General features: G+C 37.1%; 2 protein-coding genes across 4 annotated transcripts; one reads left to right on the plus strand and one right to left on the minus strand.

Moving 5' to 3' along the window:
- Window positions 1–1,627: 1,627 nt before the first annotated feature.
- Window positions 1,628–4,890, plus strand: LOC145908603 (uncharacterized). Its single transcript, XM_082995911.1, has 9 exons — window positions 1,628–2,079; window positions 2,421–2,552; window positions 2,660–2,766; window positions 2,920–3,082; window positions 3,297–3,447; window positions 3,588–3,669; window positions 4,007–4,174; window positions 4,301–4,465; window positions 4,590–4,890. The coding sequence occupies exons 1-9, from the start codon at window positions 1,675–1,677 to the stop codon at window positions 4,612–4,614; spliced, it is 1,398 nt and encodes a 465-aa protein (XP_082852037.1). The 5' UTR covers window positions 1,628–1,674; the 3' UTR covers window positions 4,615–4,890.
- Window positions 4,891–5,473: 583 nt separating this feature from the next.
- On the minus strand, window positions 5,474–15,919 carry LOC145908040 (myc box-dependent-interacting protein 1-like). 3 transcript variants are annotated; one of them, XM_082995206.1, is made up of 16 exons: window positions 15,796–15,919; window positions 15,273–15,353; window positions 13,224–13,278; window positions 12,779–12,873; window positions 12,348–12,428; window positions 11,955–12,077; window positions 11,670–11,831; window positions 11,317–11,405; window positions 11,065–11,202; window positions 10,706–10,783; window positions 10,458–10,569; window positions 9,934–10,179; window positions 7,545–7,632; window positions 7,270–7,343; window positions 6,885–6,986; window positions 5,474–6,595 (listed from the first exon to the last, which is right to left on the minus strand). In XM_082995206.1, the coding sequence occupies exons 1-16, from the start codon at window positions 15,880–15,882 to the stop codon at window positions 6,494–6,496; spliced, it is 1,713 nt and encodes a 570-aa protein (XP_082851332.1). In that variant the 5' UTR covers window positions 15,883–15,919; the 3' UTR covers window positions 5,474–6,493. The 3 variants fall into 3 exon arrangements, with proteins under 3 accessions (XP_082851332.1, XP_082851333.1, XP_082851334.1); XM_082995207.1 differs by having other exon boundaries at window positions 9,913–10,165; window positions 10,435–10,569; XM_082995208.1 differs by lacking the exon at window positions 9,934–10,179.
- Window positions 15,920–17,424: the final 1,505 nt, after the last annotated feature.

A 17,424-nucleotide genomic window follows, 5' to 3' on the forward strand; every position in this document is an offset into this window, starting at 1 on the left:
AGTAGCATGGGCGTGCGTTGAAATAATATAACGTCGTTGTTGTCGATTTGACGATGTTTTGATATTGTCCTTAACCTCATCACACTGAGGTGGGTTTGTGACGTAAACAAACGCTACCAGGCAACACAAACTTCCCGTAAACGACAGGAAGACGAACCTGTAGATTTGAAAGTAAATTTATTATAAACAATCTCCCCCTTTCCCTCAAATGACTTTAAGTCCGAGTCGTATGTTTCATTTGTGACGTAATAAAAATGCGATAATATCTGTGCGGAAGTGATTATGACATCGCAGAACATTAAGATGAATTTATCGAATGATCGTTGTTGTGTTCGTGAAAGTGAACGACAATTGCTTGTGGTTTGAAACTAAATAATTATCAAAGGAATTTATGGTGTTGCTCTAAAACTACTGTTTATGTTAAAAGCCCGAGAAGTTTCAAACTGTCAAAATAACTTCTGTACTGAGTGCAGTGCAGACATCTCTATGGTGACGTCACCACACACGTAATAATCCCACAATGTTCCACGTGTTAGAATAATAAGGTTTTTGATAAATGACCAAAACTTCCACCACATCCGGGTAGTTTGCAAACATTCAACCCGGATTCGATCGGTCAATTGTGACGTGTGAATATAGCGTTTGTAATAATGGAACATGTCGTGACGGACAATGGACAACTTCTTAAAACTCTTGAGTTTGGATTAAGCTTGGCGAGTCTGGGCGCGATTTTCAAAATGGGAAAAAGTTTTTACAGCAAAGTGCGTGGGATCGAAGTGAGTTGTTTGGGAATGTTCAGGTTCAGACGTTGGAGGTGATTTAGTACTGGATTCTGCAGCTAAGACGCCTGAATAAACAATAATCTTCGTATCTTCGTAAATGTCGATTAAGTGCAAATTATCTGAGTGCTTTTTTGTGTAATTCCCGATTCGTGAAAATCGATATTTTTCGATTCTGGTTTAATTATTTCATTTTTAAAGTTTTCAAGCGAATTTCAACCGGGGAGATTTTTTATCGACTGTCTTTTAAATCAGAACTCATTCCTTCAAGGTCAATTAAAGGGCAATTTATTCTGTTTGTAAAAACATTTAAAATCTGTTGTTCTTTATTCCGTAATTAGAACAAAAGAGACGTGGTCTCGCGCGTTCGAGTTTTTATAATTAGAACTAATCTGAAGAACAATCAGAGTTAACAATCGCTCGCGATTCTTCTTGTCGCGGTTTCGTGGTTGTTATCGAATCGCATTGTTTCTAAATTGATTTTCGTTCTTTGCGGCGTCTAGCTGTAGGTTCCTTTGTGACGTCACAAACTGGGGCGCGAGCTTTTGACAATGCAGCTTATATGACGTAATTACCAGCACGAAGTAAAAGTTTATGACGTCAAATTTGTGGTAAAAGGCAAAACATGACGTCATTTCAATGTTTTGGTGACGTAGTGATAAAAATGTTGATAGCAAATTGAATGGTCAGAATGTGAAAGATAATTCACACGAGCTCTTGTATTAGGATTTACTGCGCGTGTGACGTCATTTCGATTGTTGAAACGTCTGATTCAGAGGTGCCAGGAAAGCGATTGCGACGTGGCAGAACTTATTCGACCATGACGAAAATTTTATTTTTTCAGGTTAAAGTTCAATTAAAAGAAATAGAAAAATGGAATAACGTCCAGATCCAGATGAAGCATTTCGCCAGCATTAAGGTCGTTCTGGCCTTCTGCGTTACACTCCTGATCACGACCTTGGTTTATCATTGGACCAAACTGACTCCTGTGGTCCTACACCCGTCAACTTCCACCTTCTTCCAACATATACCCATCGACCACAACGTGTTTTACAACCTGAAGACTCTAATGTTGGCTGATAACAGTTACCAATATGACGAGGTCGATCTTCTGGCGGCGATGGAAAAAAATTGTTCGTTCTCTGCTTCATTGAACGACTCGAATTGGGTGAAAGTTTCGTCATCAAACCAGGTTATGTCGGTTTTTAAATACAAGAAGTCAAAACGGGAGGAATTTATGAAACTGAAAGCGAACCCGACCAAGAAAAGTGAAGTCAGACCCACTGTGAAACCTTTTGACGTGAGAATATTTGTTGTTATTTCGGGATTTATGCGAAGGAAGTCGCGTCTATAATTCGAACGCGTTTAGTCAACGTAGCCACCCCGTGCTTGTTTCTAAAACTCGTAATTATTTTGGTACTGGATGTTAGTTTTTTTGATCAAAAACCCGATTACCAGTATAATATTGCGTTTGTATCAGACCAGTCGACAATAAAATAATAATTAGGAGAGAATTATCGTTTCGGATCCAAACAATCTTTCCAAAAACGCAAAGTTTCTGAAATCAAATTTCGGCATCAAAATGCAGCGTGCATATATTTTGGTCCTGACCGAAGCATTTAACATTGGATTTTTGTGCAGCAAAACGCTCCAGCAAACCCGACTGGCCGCCTGAAAACTCCCAACGAAAAGATCAGCTTTGACGAAAACTTTGCTGAGGTCGCGAAAGAACGTGACAGATGCGACAAGCTTGGGAATACTAAAATCCTGCAGGTTGGAGCCAGAACATAAAAAGATCCCAACTGTTGCAACACACTTTATTACACAGTGTATGGTTACTCACCACATGTTGATAACTTTCCACAATATTTCGTTTTCAGATTCCAGAAGTTCAGGACGAAATGAAACAAACCAAGTTCAAGATCCCAAACATCGTCCACTTTATATGGTTTTCATGCAACCCGTTCAGAGTCGACCACTACATGGCGTAAGGGAGATGAGATTTTATTTATCTCGTGGGAGATTAAACCGTGTTTCACTGTTTTAATTGAAAGTCTTTAGTTACAAAACTCGTAAAAGTATTTCAAACAGATCTTAACTGTGACGTAACAAACCTGGAATCGAATCCTTTTGTTTCAAGTGTGATGGGAGCTCTACGTCATCAACGTCCTCGGGTCATTCTCTTCCACACGGATTGTGAACCTCACGGGGAATATTGGGATGCTTTGAGGAAAATCGCGGGAGAAAAGTTGAAGATTGTGAAGAGGAATCCACCAGAGAAAATATGGGGTCTTGATATCGAGGTGGGGGGGGGGGGGGTGATGACGTCATCAACAATTTTGTTGTCTATAAAAAATCTTCGCGCGATCTTCCATCAGTTATTTGTTTCAAAGGAAAATTTTTTTTTAATTCGTAATTTTTTTTGTAAAAACTAAAAAATTTTGAAATGAAATTCTTTAAATTACGACGCGACAATGTTGTTTGTCATCCTATTAAAAAACAATCAATTTCTCTCAGGTTGTGGAACATCACGCGGATGTCGTTCGACTCCAACTGATGTTGGAGGTTGGTGGAATGTACATGGACACTGACAGCATCATCCTAAATAACTTGGACACATTTAGGAATTACGACATCGTTTTGGGCCAAGAAACCATGGACGCTGTCGGTAGGTGGCGCGAGAGTTCGACGTCAAGGTCACGGTGACCTTGAATTGCAACTTATTTGAATCCAATGTGATTTAGTGGTTTACATTTTATGATGTGTGTCAAGTTACCGAACCACAAATTTCCTGTTTAATTTTTGTAGCGAATGGAATAATTCTGGCAAGCAGGAATTCTTGGTTCCTTCATCGATGGTTCTGGGAATACAAATATTTCCGGGACGATATGTAAGTTGTAAAACATATCACAGTGTTATTCTTGCTGCCAGGTATAGTAATTAATAGGAATTGCTCTTCTGGCACTTAAGTTTCGAAAGTATTTATTGAAACCGGCGTTTCGTCCACCATCCGGTAAAATTATTGTCTGAATTCGAGGCAAGTTTTAAATAAATTGCGTTCCTACCATTAACTAACCAATTTTATTGAAACTTTAGTAGACGTACTTTCAACTAAAGATGCCGCATTCATGACAAAACGCATCGCATAATTCTGTCGATGCCACTGACCGTTAATTTCTGCTTCCTAATTCTTATGAATGAAATTAAAAATAAAAACTTTGTAACAGTTGGGGTCACAACTCTGTCCTTGTTCCGTGGGGGATTTGGAAATATTTCCCCAAAACGATTCACATCGAGTCAAACACATTCTGTCGACCGAACTGGGGGGAGCTTAACCTTCTCTATTATGACCTCATGGATTGGAGCAAAAGTTACGTCATGCACTTGTACACCAGGTATTCCATGACGTCATTATTGATTGCGTAGGGCGCTTTCGAGTTAATTCCATTTTTCTGAAGTTGTAAAACCACGGTAAAGACGTGAGGGTTGAACATTGTGACGTAACAGTTGATTTTGTGCAGGTTCATGTCCGCTTATGACGGAACAAGGGAGCGACCGCTAAAAGAACTCGCGGTTCTCAACACAACCTTTGGGGAGGTCGCCAGACACGTGATCTGGGGAAACAAAGAAGTTCGTGACATCACAAATTGGATTGTGACGTGTGACATCAAAGAAATTTTATACAAGTATGTTCTTAAGCCATACAATCGTGTGTGGATTTTTATAAAGTTTTGTTAAAGGAAGTTGAGTCAAATTTCCATCGGCCAGAAAACAAAATTTAAGATTATTTTAAATTTATATTTTTTTTAGTGCGCGACCGGTCGAAGCTAGTTGAAGATCACCCATCCATGACCAAATTACGTTGGTTGAAATTTTTTTCCCATTCAGCCTGCGATTGTTCTTCGGCGCCACCGTGCGGTTATTTAATTTGTTCAAATTTCCACAGTGCTTTTCTTTATCGTGGCCTCTTTACCTACAATCACCATGATTGACGCACAATCGTGCCATTGTTGCAACAACAATCGAAATTTTGTGTCTGATTTGTTTCAACTTATTTTTGCTGCAGTATTTTGTATCCCTTGTGACGAAACAAATAAACAAATACACGGTTTGTTACGTCACTGAAGCAGACGAAGAAATCTTACCACACAGTTATTCCACGCTTGGCTGCTTCTATGAAATTAGGCGGGAAAACGCATTCAGGCCGTATCTCACAATTAAATTTTGAAAATTGAGCTTTCGATAAACTAACAGAAAATCACAAACTGACCATACTTTCTGTGATTCATTTTTTCACAAAATCAACCTCAATATTTGGGTAGTTTTTCAGCTACATGTACAACAGCACCCTCTACCAATTTACTGCCTGAAAACCAAAGTAAAACTGCCCCAAACACGCTGAAAATCGCCCTGGCAACAGCCTGTTCATCTGCGTTCATTCAACCAAAACACTGGCGCCCATGCTTGACCCATTGCATTGTTACACATAATTAACTCAGGTTTTCGAGAATTTCCCGACCAATAAACTCTTTTCCAGAGAAACACAGCGTTGTAAACAGGATAGTACGTAACTCAATAGCGACAGTGCGTGGCCACAAATGCAACCCTACTAATGTCGTTGCCAAGCGAGTATTACGTCACCATACTATGCTTTGACGTAACAGTCACTATATAAGAATCCTGTATATGAGATAGTGGACGTTTGTATTAGTAAGATTGCAAATCATATACAATTGATGACGTCATATACACGAAACAATCGCAACAATAGGGGGGGGGTTTGTACATTAAGTGTAATATCACGTGATTTGAATACTGAAAACACACAGGGTTGAATTTGTTAAAAGCGCACCATTTCTATATTTACAAATATTGTTGCGAGAAGACAGGTAAAAAAATGCTAGGTCGAATGGCACCGTCCAAATTTTGTAACATGTAGAGTTTGAATATTTGGCAAGAAAACTTTAAACTGCAGCAGAAGATGAAGAAGTTTTGTGAATAAGTAATTTTCTGTAAAAATATTCCCGTTTTTCTATTGATTGAAGTTTGGTTGGAAAGCCATGAATTGCACCCAAATAAAGACGATTTCCACAACATTTATCAATTGCAACCACACACAAGAAAAAGTTATTGTGACACAAAATTGTTGGACGCAAAAGTACGTTAGTTAAAAAGCGAATGCATAAAAGCTGCAAAAAACACAAACCACAATATTATTTAAGGCAATGGCAAATCCTCATGGCCCAATAAAATTCTGCTTCATTTTTATGATTACAGGATTTCAAAAAAAATCTTATCTGCAAACATTGCAGAATAAAAAACACCAAGTATTTCATGATTTATCAAAACAGAAATACAAAATGATAATTTCCACTTTTGGGTTTGAAAGTACAAAGATACATTAAACATAATGTTTTGAGGGTTTAATAAACTTATAGTTTAGTTTATTTAAAGTTGCAATCAACATGTTTTTGGTAAATTATGTAAAACAACTACAAATGCAACAACACTTTCGCAAAAAATCAAAATAATTACCATCACAATGTCAAAGTATTTGCTTAACTTTGTGGTCTTTTGTTAATTTCAAAAAAAATGGTGAGTGATGCAACTTAGGCAAAAAATTAATCACATTAACCAAACTATTCCAAGGCAAGAAATCTGTGAAAATCCATTTATTTCATTCACGACGAAGTAGCCACCGGATGTCGCTTCACTCACACCTTCTTGGTGAAGTTTTCAGGGAAAACCCCCATAGCGGAAGTGGACCCGGTGTCCTCCCACGACGATCGGGGAATCCCCATCTGCCACCCATCATCCTGGGAAAATATTTCAAATATTCGATCGTTTGATGGATTTTTTTTGGGGGGAGGGAGTTAACAGAAAACTTAATTTCAGAAATCTTTTATGTGAATGTGGCCCAGATTTCACTGCTGAAATGTTTAAATGCTAATAAATAGTCTGAATTGATGAACCATGTTGAAACACGGAAACACAATAACTACGTCAGTTGTTCATCAACCAGATGTAATTTTGTATTGGAATCAATTTAACGCTGGCTTAAGTTTCACCAAATTATTAGCGAGTCACAATAGAAATCAAACAAACCTGTTCATCTGGGTCGGGAAACTCCACGACGTAAATAATATCCCCCTTCCCAAACGTTAGTTCATCTTCATCTGCCCCCTGGTATTGATACTGAGCTTGCACCTGAATTATAACAAATATAGCAGTAGTACAAAATATTAAGTAATCCTGAGTCGTCTGTCATATTTTGTGCTAAATCTGTTACTGAGTCTCCGTTAGCCATGGAGACAACAGGTTTCCAACTAAATTTTCCACTAATATTTATTGTTTTCAACAAGGTCAGCAAACAAATCAAAATGTCAGTTTCAACAAATCAGCTGTTTGCCAGAAGGTTCTAAGGTTTCTAGTTAATTTTCAAGTGAGGTATAAATAAGTCTTGATGGAGTTTGTGAACAGGTGAACTTACCGTGTACAAATAATGAGGGGGGAGGATCACATTCTCCGCATTCTTCTCCAGAACTTTCACCTCTGGTTTTGTTTCTGTGGAAAAAATCATATTTGGATTTCTTAAACTCTTCAAAGCCCTACATTTTGAAATGTTTGGTTTTTCAGATAAATATTGCTTGCAAATTTCACTTCTGCATCGTGGAAAAGTACCACAGGTCAACCACTGAACTGTTTTGTTTTTACATTTATCCCACAGTTATTATTTACGAGAACAAGCAAAATTTTTCCAAAAACCTTTTTCAGGGATTTTCTCTTCAATCTCTGATGGAACAGTATCATACACGGGGGATCCCCCATTCATTTGCTGTGGTTCTTCAAGAATCTGTTTAATGGAAATTCAAAATTTAACGAAGATTTAATCCTGGGTAATATCTCAATAATATTAAAGAAGGTTTTTGGTTAATTTTCATGCAAACAAAAATCATGCATTGAGGAATCAAAACCTGTGAAAAAAAAACATTAACACAAAAATTTCGTTGGGAATCTGTTGATACAAAAACATTGTAATAATTATGCAGAGATTATTAATGTTAACTTGAAAGTTCAAACCAACAGTGAAACATGATAAACTTTTCAGAATGATAAATTGTGGAAATTCTCACCATCAAATTGCAATCAATAAATTATGTTGGGATAATTACATATAAAATTCATACATTGCTGACAAAGGAGGGAAAAATAAACAAATATCATCACAAACCCATATGATAGTTTTTTAAACCTGCATGAGAGTGAATGAAAATAATATATTTATGAAATGTGAACATGTTTGTAAATTTAAAATAATTATAAAAAAACACATCAGGAAAATATTCTTCACATCCAAATTCCAAAAATCACTGCAGAATTAGATCTTGATTGCTTTGTATTTTAGTTATTAATTCTACCTCCATTGAATCATCACTAGTAGAGGATTGTGATGTCACAATTAGATTTTCTTCAACATTAATGATGTCATCAACATCCACAGTCAGCTTTTTTTTCTGTGCAGTATCCACGTAATCACTGATGACATCATGGCCAGAACTGTCATTATTATCAGTTGCATCACCAAGGATGACATCATGGCCACCATTTATTTCATGTTGGCTAAAAGAATTAGTGATGTCATTGTTGGCATGGAAAGATATGTCATTGGAAGAGGTGACATCATTACTGATGACATCATGAGATTTAGGCTCAGCAGCAACATTACCAGTGATGACATCATCATTGTTGGTTTCATTTGTGTTGAGTGGAACGATGTTTCGAGCAAACTCATACGGATCTTCTTCTTCAAATTGATGGCTAAAATCAACATCTTGATGAAGGTTGGAAGTTTGTTCATCAGTGATGTCATGATCTTTCCCACTCGTCAATTTGTTGGTCTTCCTCTGGTTAAAGTTTGAACCACTATCTGGTATTTCATCAACCAGTTGTGGTGAATTTCTCCCGACCAAACCAACCTCCGCCTCATTATGGGAAGATTCAATAAAATTTCCAAAATCTGCAAAATCATCGTTGAATCTCTGCATGGAATTAAAACCTTCACCATTGCCGTCGACAACGGAAGAAATTCCCCTGTTTTCATGAAAAACATTTTCTTCGGATCCGAATGGAGTTGATTGTCTCGATATACTCGAACCGGCACTTAAACTTACATCCTTTATGACATCATCATGCTTAGAAGAATCATGGTTTATGACATCATCATCAGTCGAAATGACATCGTCAGGAACCTCAACATCTTCGTACAAGTTGCTAACGCTGCTCGCAACGTCGTCACTCACTCCACCGTTGTTAACGTTTTCATATACTGCAGATTCCGACCCATCATCGCGTTCTGATTTCAATTCCATGTTAACATAATTCTGGTGCTCCGTAGCGCCACCTGCTGACTGAAACTGTGGAACCGGATCAAAGTTTTGTGAGTGATCGACTTCTGATGTGGGAGAATCGTCATCTGCTTGTTTGAAATCAGGGGCCTGAACTTTCTGGAACACGGGGACAGAGGAAGTTTGGGGGTCAGAGGGGGTTTGGGGGCTGGAGGGGGGGATGGATGGGGGGTTTCTGTGAGCTTTTGGGGCTTCTTTCGTCGTTGATTTTCCTTCTTTCGCTTTTAATCCGAAAAATCCCCCTTTGTTTTTTTCTTCTGTTGATTCCGAAGGAGTTTTCCGCTTGGGTGATTTTGTGAAGAGTTTGTCCAATCCAGTGAAAGTGAGGAGAGATTTCCTTTTAACCGGATCCTTACGTGGAAAGTTATTGAATGAGAATTACGACCAAACAAAAGTTTAAAGTTGTTTGTGAAGCAAAGCAGCAGACACAATTCAAAACTCATATTTTCTGTTTAATGGAAACCCCATTTGTACATTGGTCTCGGTTGTTCAGAGAACACCAAAATATCAAGGTGTAGGGAATTAATATATAGGAACTTAAATTGTTCACAAACTTAATGTAAAAGCCAAATAACAGTGGGTTTTTTATGTTTCAATCTATGTTTAGTGAGACAGAAGCTGGATGTTTATGTGGGGTTGTTGTAACAGAAGCGAGTTGTTAGTGACTGGAGGTTACTTTAAAACAATTCATGTGTGAATGAAAAGCGCCATGTCATGAAATTGTGAGCGACGTCAGCATTTTTACGAACCTCTTGCGTCTTTTTATCTAAAGTTTTTGATTTTTTCTTGGCTTGGTTTTGCATTTCGCTTTGCTCTGAGGAATCTGGTAGAGTCATGGTTCGTGGACGTGGGTGAGGAGCTCCTTCTGTGCTCTCATTGGTTGAAGTGGATGCCCGGTCATGTGGAACATCGCGTACTTTCAACCTTGGTGAAGGTCGCGGTTTCTCCGCAACCAAACTTTTTGTCTGAGGTTCAGGTTTTCTAACTTTCTCTGCCTAACACAAGATGCATGCAGACACAAAATAACAAAAAACAAACTTTCGAGTGCTTTACATCATGCACACTAGAGGGCAGCACAAAACAAATGAATCACACGTCAGTGGTGTTTAGTGTTTAGTACACCCAAGTTTATGTTTTGCTGCAAATTATTTTCTTGGTAACTCTCGTTAGAATCACAGACAACGACTACAAAAGAAATCTAAGAAAGCTAAAAAAACTACAAATATCAACTAAACGTCAACTGATCAAACTCATGCAAATATCGAGTTAATACCTCTTGGACTGGTTCTGGTGTTTTCCCAGTTTTCATTTCTTCTGATTGGTCAGGTCCGTTGGTCACATGATCAGATTGTTGTCCAACTTGTATGTTCACGTACTGGTGAGTTCTGAGTTTCATGAAATTAATATAATGAAAAACAAGCAACCATGGCAACAATATTCTACAAAATACACAGAAATTAGGAGTTGGTCAAACTGAAATAGCATTGGGTTAAAAGATACCATGGATAAAATTCAACTTACGACGCATCGTGATCTGATCTGTTGGAAGAACTTCTTTTCCTCCTCGACGAATCATCGTGTTTACTACTTCTATGTGAACTACATGACAACACGGTAGGTGTTAATGCACAGTGGCTTAGGTTTGAACCCACGACCCTCTGCTCTACCGATGAGCTACAGGAGCTCAGTGATTGGAGTAAGCATACTGTGGTCAAGTTACACTGGTGGATACAATTCTACAGCTGGTCAGGTGACATTAGGAAGGGATTTCCACAGCCATACTCAGAAAGTGCAAACAATGCATGCTGAGATGTAACTGACTTCATCATATTTTCCATTTGACCAAAGCTGTAATTTACCACACACACACACACACACACCTGTTGTGTTTGTGGGGCGAGCCACTGTGTCTACGATCTCCAGATGACCTTTCCGAGTGACCTCTTGACCTTTGACCTGTGACCTCATCAGCTGGGAGGGTGGAAGGTTCAGGAAGTTTGGGTGAATGTTCATTTCTCCTAAACGTTAAACACATTCATTCAGAGTTACCGCTATAAAAAACTTCCAAAATTAAATGCTAAATATTTTAAAATAAATACGTCTTCATCATGTCACAGTAAACAGTGGCTTACATTGGTGAATGAAGCCGTTGAATTCTGTATTCCCCGTTATCGAAAGCATCGCGAACGTTTGTCACAACGTGTTTCATCTTCGTCCGAACCTGCAAAAAATAGAAATCTTATTACCAAGAGCAACATTTATGGAAGCAAATAAAAAACAAATTCTGTTTGAATATTTCAGTGCACAAACTTCAGTTTATGACAACAAGATGCATGGGGGGAATGGAGATTGTGTATCTCAGTGCCCCAGTTAAGATGAAAATTCAATTAAACTCCTACCAACAAAAGTAATATTTCTTCACCATCCATGCTTACAAACAGACCTGGGTTTCAAGTTAATCTGCAGAATTAACCCGGAAACTTACATCAGAAAGTTCATCATAGAAAGCTTTCTCTGCCGTTGAGATGTTACTGATCAGATCTGTGCACAAAGTAACTCTTGAGTCATAAAGATCGGGAAGATCATCGTGGAGTTGAGAGTTAAGTGTTTCGTACGTGTCGTGGGCTTGGGTCACATGATCTTGAGCCTACCAGAAATTATGAAAGGAAACTATCTTTTAAATTACAGGAAAAAAAAAACACATGAATAAGTAATTCAAATAGTCTTAAATGTGGTTTTATTTGATTCGTGAAATTGAGATTTTTCGAACCTTGCCCAGTTTCGATTCCTCGAGTTTCTTCGCAGTTTGTAAACCTGCGAGAGCTCGACGTGAAGCGTCAAAATCAACAAGTTTCCGACCACGCTTGTTCACTTTCACTTTCATCTCATTGCACTGAACATAGAAATCACTTTCACTTCCAAATGAAATCTTACTTAAGTTTGAAAAAATAAATTCCATAATAAGAAATTTAAATATCTCAAAGTAATTCTAATTAAAATACACAAAAATATAAACCGTTAAAATGTTTAAGGAATTGTGACATCACAATTGTTTACTGATGACATCACAAATCAAAACTTATTTCATCAATTTGTGTCTATGTATGTCCATCGAACCCAGTTAATAATTCAAATAAATGTTAACATGTAAAGGTTGTCAAACCTGATTAAGATGGTCTTGCAAAACTGTGATGACCTCTGTGTTCAGTCGAGCGTGAAGGTCTGTGTATAGAAGATCGGTGGCCTGGAACCAAAAATATTTACAAGGTAAGAATCGAGCTGAGGTTGGAACAACACGTGAGGAATTTCCTCTCTGTGTGAACTTTGGTAAATTCTTAAAAATATCCAAGGGTTTGAGGCGAATTATTTTTGGAGCAGTTTGCAGAAACTATTTCGTTATATTGCACGAAAACTTCCCAGTAAAATAATTTGACTACATTAAGAATCTAAAACTTCACGTTAAAGATAAAATGTTTTCTTGCAAAAAATGTTCACAACTTTTTGCTTTAAAAAATAATGAGATAATTTTCAAGCAGGTAATCTTGATAAAAATCAATGACCCTTGAGACAGTGAATATAAAGAGGATTAAATACTTTTGCAAGAGTTCCAACCATGTCTTTTCCCATCCAATCATCCTCATATATTTCACCCAACGAAGCATAGAAATCAGCTGCCGCCATTTTCATCACTGAAATAAAAAAAGGTGGTAATTCACAAATGTGATTATCGAAACATGGCTCTTGGAGCTGCAAGAAGCTTTAAATTATGTTTTTGCGGCTCTTGGCAAACCATTCTGAAAATATAATCAACCTATTTATCTAATAACAGCCCATGCTATGAGTGAATTTGTCATGTTTATGTTGCTAAGGTTTGTTTTTTTAACTTGTGTTGTTTTCATGTGGCTCCTTGCAAACATAAGGTTTTGCACTTAAAAGGTTGAAAGCCACTGGTGTGAATAATTAACAAATTAGCAAAGTTTCCAACAAAATCGTCTATACCAAACTTATTGATATAAGAAACAATTCTTATTTTTTCTACCTATAATTGATTGCAGATATCTTTTCATGTCATGCTGGAACTTCTGAAATTGAACCTAAAAAAAAAATTTACTTTAATTGAAAGCTGTGGTATCGTTGACTGTGTTACATAATAATGGTTGGTATCGTTGACTGTGTTACATAATAATGGTTGGTATTGTTGACTGTGTTACATAATAATTGGTATTGTTGACTGTGTTACATAATAATGGTTGGTAAGAGCATTAGGAGTTTATTACACATGAAGTGGAACAATTTGTTTTGTGGCAACGACTCAAGTATTTTAATATTCATCAAATGCTCATCGAGGAAATATAAATGATTTACGTTGGTTGAAGATGACGTAATTGTTGACAATCCACATTGCGTGACACAAAACAGCATTGTTGACATTTCTATGTTGACAAAAGGAAGCCCCCCGACCATTTAGTGGTTGGGGTGGAAGTGACAAAAGTTTTATGAAAATAGGAGGGAGTGAACATGACAAAACCACACCTTCTTGGTCCACAAACACCATGTTAGTGAAACTATATTAAGTGGAATGTAAATGCAAATAAATTCACAAAATTTATCAAAAAGAGTGTTTTGGACACAAATTGAAAACTGACTGTATTTGAAAATTGCAAAATAAGTCTATGCAATGATATCCCCCCCAATGTACACAACAAAATACAAGGGGTAAGATTGTCTACACACACAAACACACTGGTATTGAGAAGCAATCACCATCAAAACATGATCCCAGTTTAATTAACAACACAATGGAGGATTGGAGGATTGGTAACTTGAAACTATGGCGACAATAAAAAGGATGTGAAGAGTTGAAAAGAAGCATGGTTCAACTAACAGCAACAGATTTCAGTTTCAAAACCGCAGCTGAGCCACAATCTACTGCCATGTTTAACCAACATTGTTGGGTTACAAAACATTCTGCCAACATAATGTGGCAACAAATTATTGATATTTTATATGGTTAAGGTTGGTGGGGACTTGGAAAAATACCAACATCTTTTCTATCAACACAAAAATACCGGAAAACTGACTTCAGTTTAAAGCAAAATCGAAACAAATTCACAAAATTTATTAAAAATATTTGTAATGAAAATGAAAAAAATAACAAAAATGAGCAGAGATTGCGCAATAACTTATGAAATGTTTGCAGAATATCCAGCCATGTACAGAATTATCAAGAGTTGCCAAACAAGTTGGTGGAATGCAGAGATAAAGTAATATTGACAGTTCGGCATTGGTAGCATGATGCATTCCAGTTGCATGCCGGCTAATAATTGACAAGCATACAAGCAGCGCTGGGTGCAGCATGTTAGCAAACAAACACTTTTGGTGATAAAGTTGGTCCACTACACACACTATATCGGACACATATTAAGTAGTATCAGATCTGCTTATGTTTCTTTGATAAGTTACAGTTCAATATATGTCAAAAGACAACAATCACATCCTGAATGAACAACTATCAAAGTTACATGACCACAAACCAACTTTCTGAATATAAATTAATAATAACAATCAACAATAGACCCCAGAACAAGATAATGATTTAGTTGATTGGCAAATGTAACAAGTTGTTTAAAGAAGGTGAAGCCAATGATTTTTGGTTGGTGGACTTTCACACAACTTTGTATGTGAATCTACCTGACAGGTTATTAATAATTCAACCTTAAAACAATACTTGGACGAATGAGATGGCCATGAATATTTATAAGCTGGCTTTCATACAAGTATTCCCAACAGAATATAAACAGAAGGTTAAACAAAGTTAACTTTTATTCTGGTTTGTGGCCTAAATAGTGAAGCTAAAATAAGAAATTATGGTAAACTATTGTATGGTGAATACTAACACAACACCAAGGGCTGTTTAATATTTTTATGGGATTGTTTTGTTGGATATTCTTTTATTTGAATTTTAAACAACAAAAATGTTTTAAGGCCAGTTCTGTTTGGGATTTTCTGTTGCTACGAGATATGTTAATATTTGGTGTTGTATAATTTTATACATAACCACATGGACAAAACAATGAAATGAACTGACCTGTTGTTTTGTCACGAGGTAAACATAATTATCGATGATTTCATCTTTTGTTTCTTCCCCACGACCAAAAGACCTCAGCATCTGTATTTACGAAATTATATTTATATATTTGTGTAATTCGAGATATATGAGAGATTGCATGAAATAATGCGTAACATAAATATACGCAAATGAAAATGTTTAATACATTTGTGAATAAACAAGATATGTGGCTAGCTGCACTGACATAATTCTGTGTAAATAAGGATCAACAAGGTTTTCGATAATAACTTGACAGAAAGGGCATTTATTTTAAATATACGTGACATTTATTTGTTTGCTATTATTACAAAAGATATTCATCACCATAAAGAAACTGAGGTAATCAATATTTTAAATGGGTACAACTGTAAACTCAGACTAGGAGTTAAATTTCTTGATTCTTGATTTTGTACATCTATGTTATGCTTGTACATGTGATTTGTTGGGACAATGTTATTTAACTCAGACATCTCAAAAAATACTCTTTTTATAATAAACGAACCTTTTCCCGCCCTCGAAACGCAAATTTTGTGACATTTCTCTTCAACCTTGCACTACTTTCCCTTCTATTTGCTGATGGGTCCGACATCTTCAATTTCCAGGAGCAAATCCACAAAAACCTAACTAAATCTGCACAAGTAAAAGATTGGGAAGACGTTATTATCCTATATTATTATTCAAATTTTATTTGAATTTGAATTCGTCGCATTACGTTGAATACTCATGACACAGATAGAGTCCTAGCTTATGATAATTTAATCGTATTCGTACGTAGGCTAATAATCCTCCAACGAAATGAGATACATTTGCACCAAAAATGTCGGCAAAAATCACGAAAATGGTGCTCTTGTTGCTTCGCAATTAGAATTTCAATTACAACACAGAACATACATCGTTCATTTTACTTTCACAGAAAAAAGCAAAACGTGAAAAAAATATCACCGCCTTCTTGTAATCTTCGCAATCTGCATTCACAATCCAATGAGAGAAAGGGGAGCAATCTTCTCTTAATTAGAACGATTGCGTTTTTCTTTGCCAAGTTTAAACCCCCCTCCCCAAAGATTGGTGTTTTGTGTTTGGTGTTTGAAACCACCGATAGTTCAGTGCGTTTAGAACTTGCATTACTTTCCAAACCAACGCAAATGCAGCAAAAACATTTGCACAAGAAGGCCACGCATAACTTCCCACAAATGGGATTCTTAGAAGAATGTGCTGCTGACGGATGCTTTTCAAAAATAACGCCAAATTTTGCGGCACAGGCCCGGCATGAGATGGGGGCGGGGTTACTCACCAAAACGCATTGTGACGCATTAATGGCTAGCCGTGCAGACAACCATGCATGCGCCAATAAGAACGCTGGTGACATGCTAGAAGATCAATCTTAGACAACATTTTAGTCCGCCACTATAGCGTTCTTATCAGTGTATATAAAAAATTCCAGTGAGAATCGCCATGACCTTACTGGAATCTTTCTTGGCCTATAATGATTTTATTTGTATTAAAACCACCCTGAATAACGAAAATTAACACAAGCCCAACAAGTATTCCCCTACAGCTGTAGTCGGTGACCTTGGCACACAAGGTAATTCTACTACTACAATAACATATGCTACGTCAGGCAGAAAGAACAGTATCTAAATGTCGAGAAATAATGAAATTATGCCTTGAAAGACGCATTGCTCCCACAAAAGTTTTGGCCGCATCTACATTTTGACATAGCTCTGACAACAGGTTATTGAAATGGTTGTCGCCCCCCTGCATTACTAAAGTAACAGTAAATAATCGCGTATAAACGCATTTTTAATTGCTGATATTCATGGGCCCCTGGACCGGAACCAGTATGATGAAGCCGGAAGTAGATTACCAAAAGCCCACTCGTAAAAGTTTTCAGTCATCAAATCCGGTCGCACCGAATAAAATATTAAGAATGCTCAAGCATATTTGCAACTCATTGAATTAAGAGTTAGCACTGATGATGAACACAGCGATGTTCGGAAAGACTGCTCAATGTCTACAATACAAGCTTCGGCTTTCTGATCAAAATGCTTCTGGTTAATCCCACACAAAAGTAAGCGGAAGGTTTTATTCACGACAAAATAGTTCACACAACACAATGACCCTCCCCCCATGG

Source organism: Ascidia mentula, chromosome 7 (assembly GCF_947561715.1).
Source record: "Ascidia mentula chromosome 7, kaAscMent1.1, whole genome shotgun sequence".
NCBI lineage: Eukaryota > Metazoa > Chordata > Ascidiacea > Phlebobranchia > Ascidiidae > Ascidia > Ascidia mentula.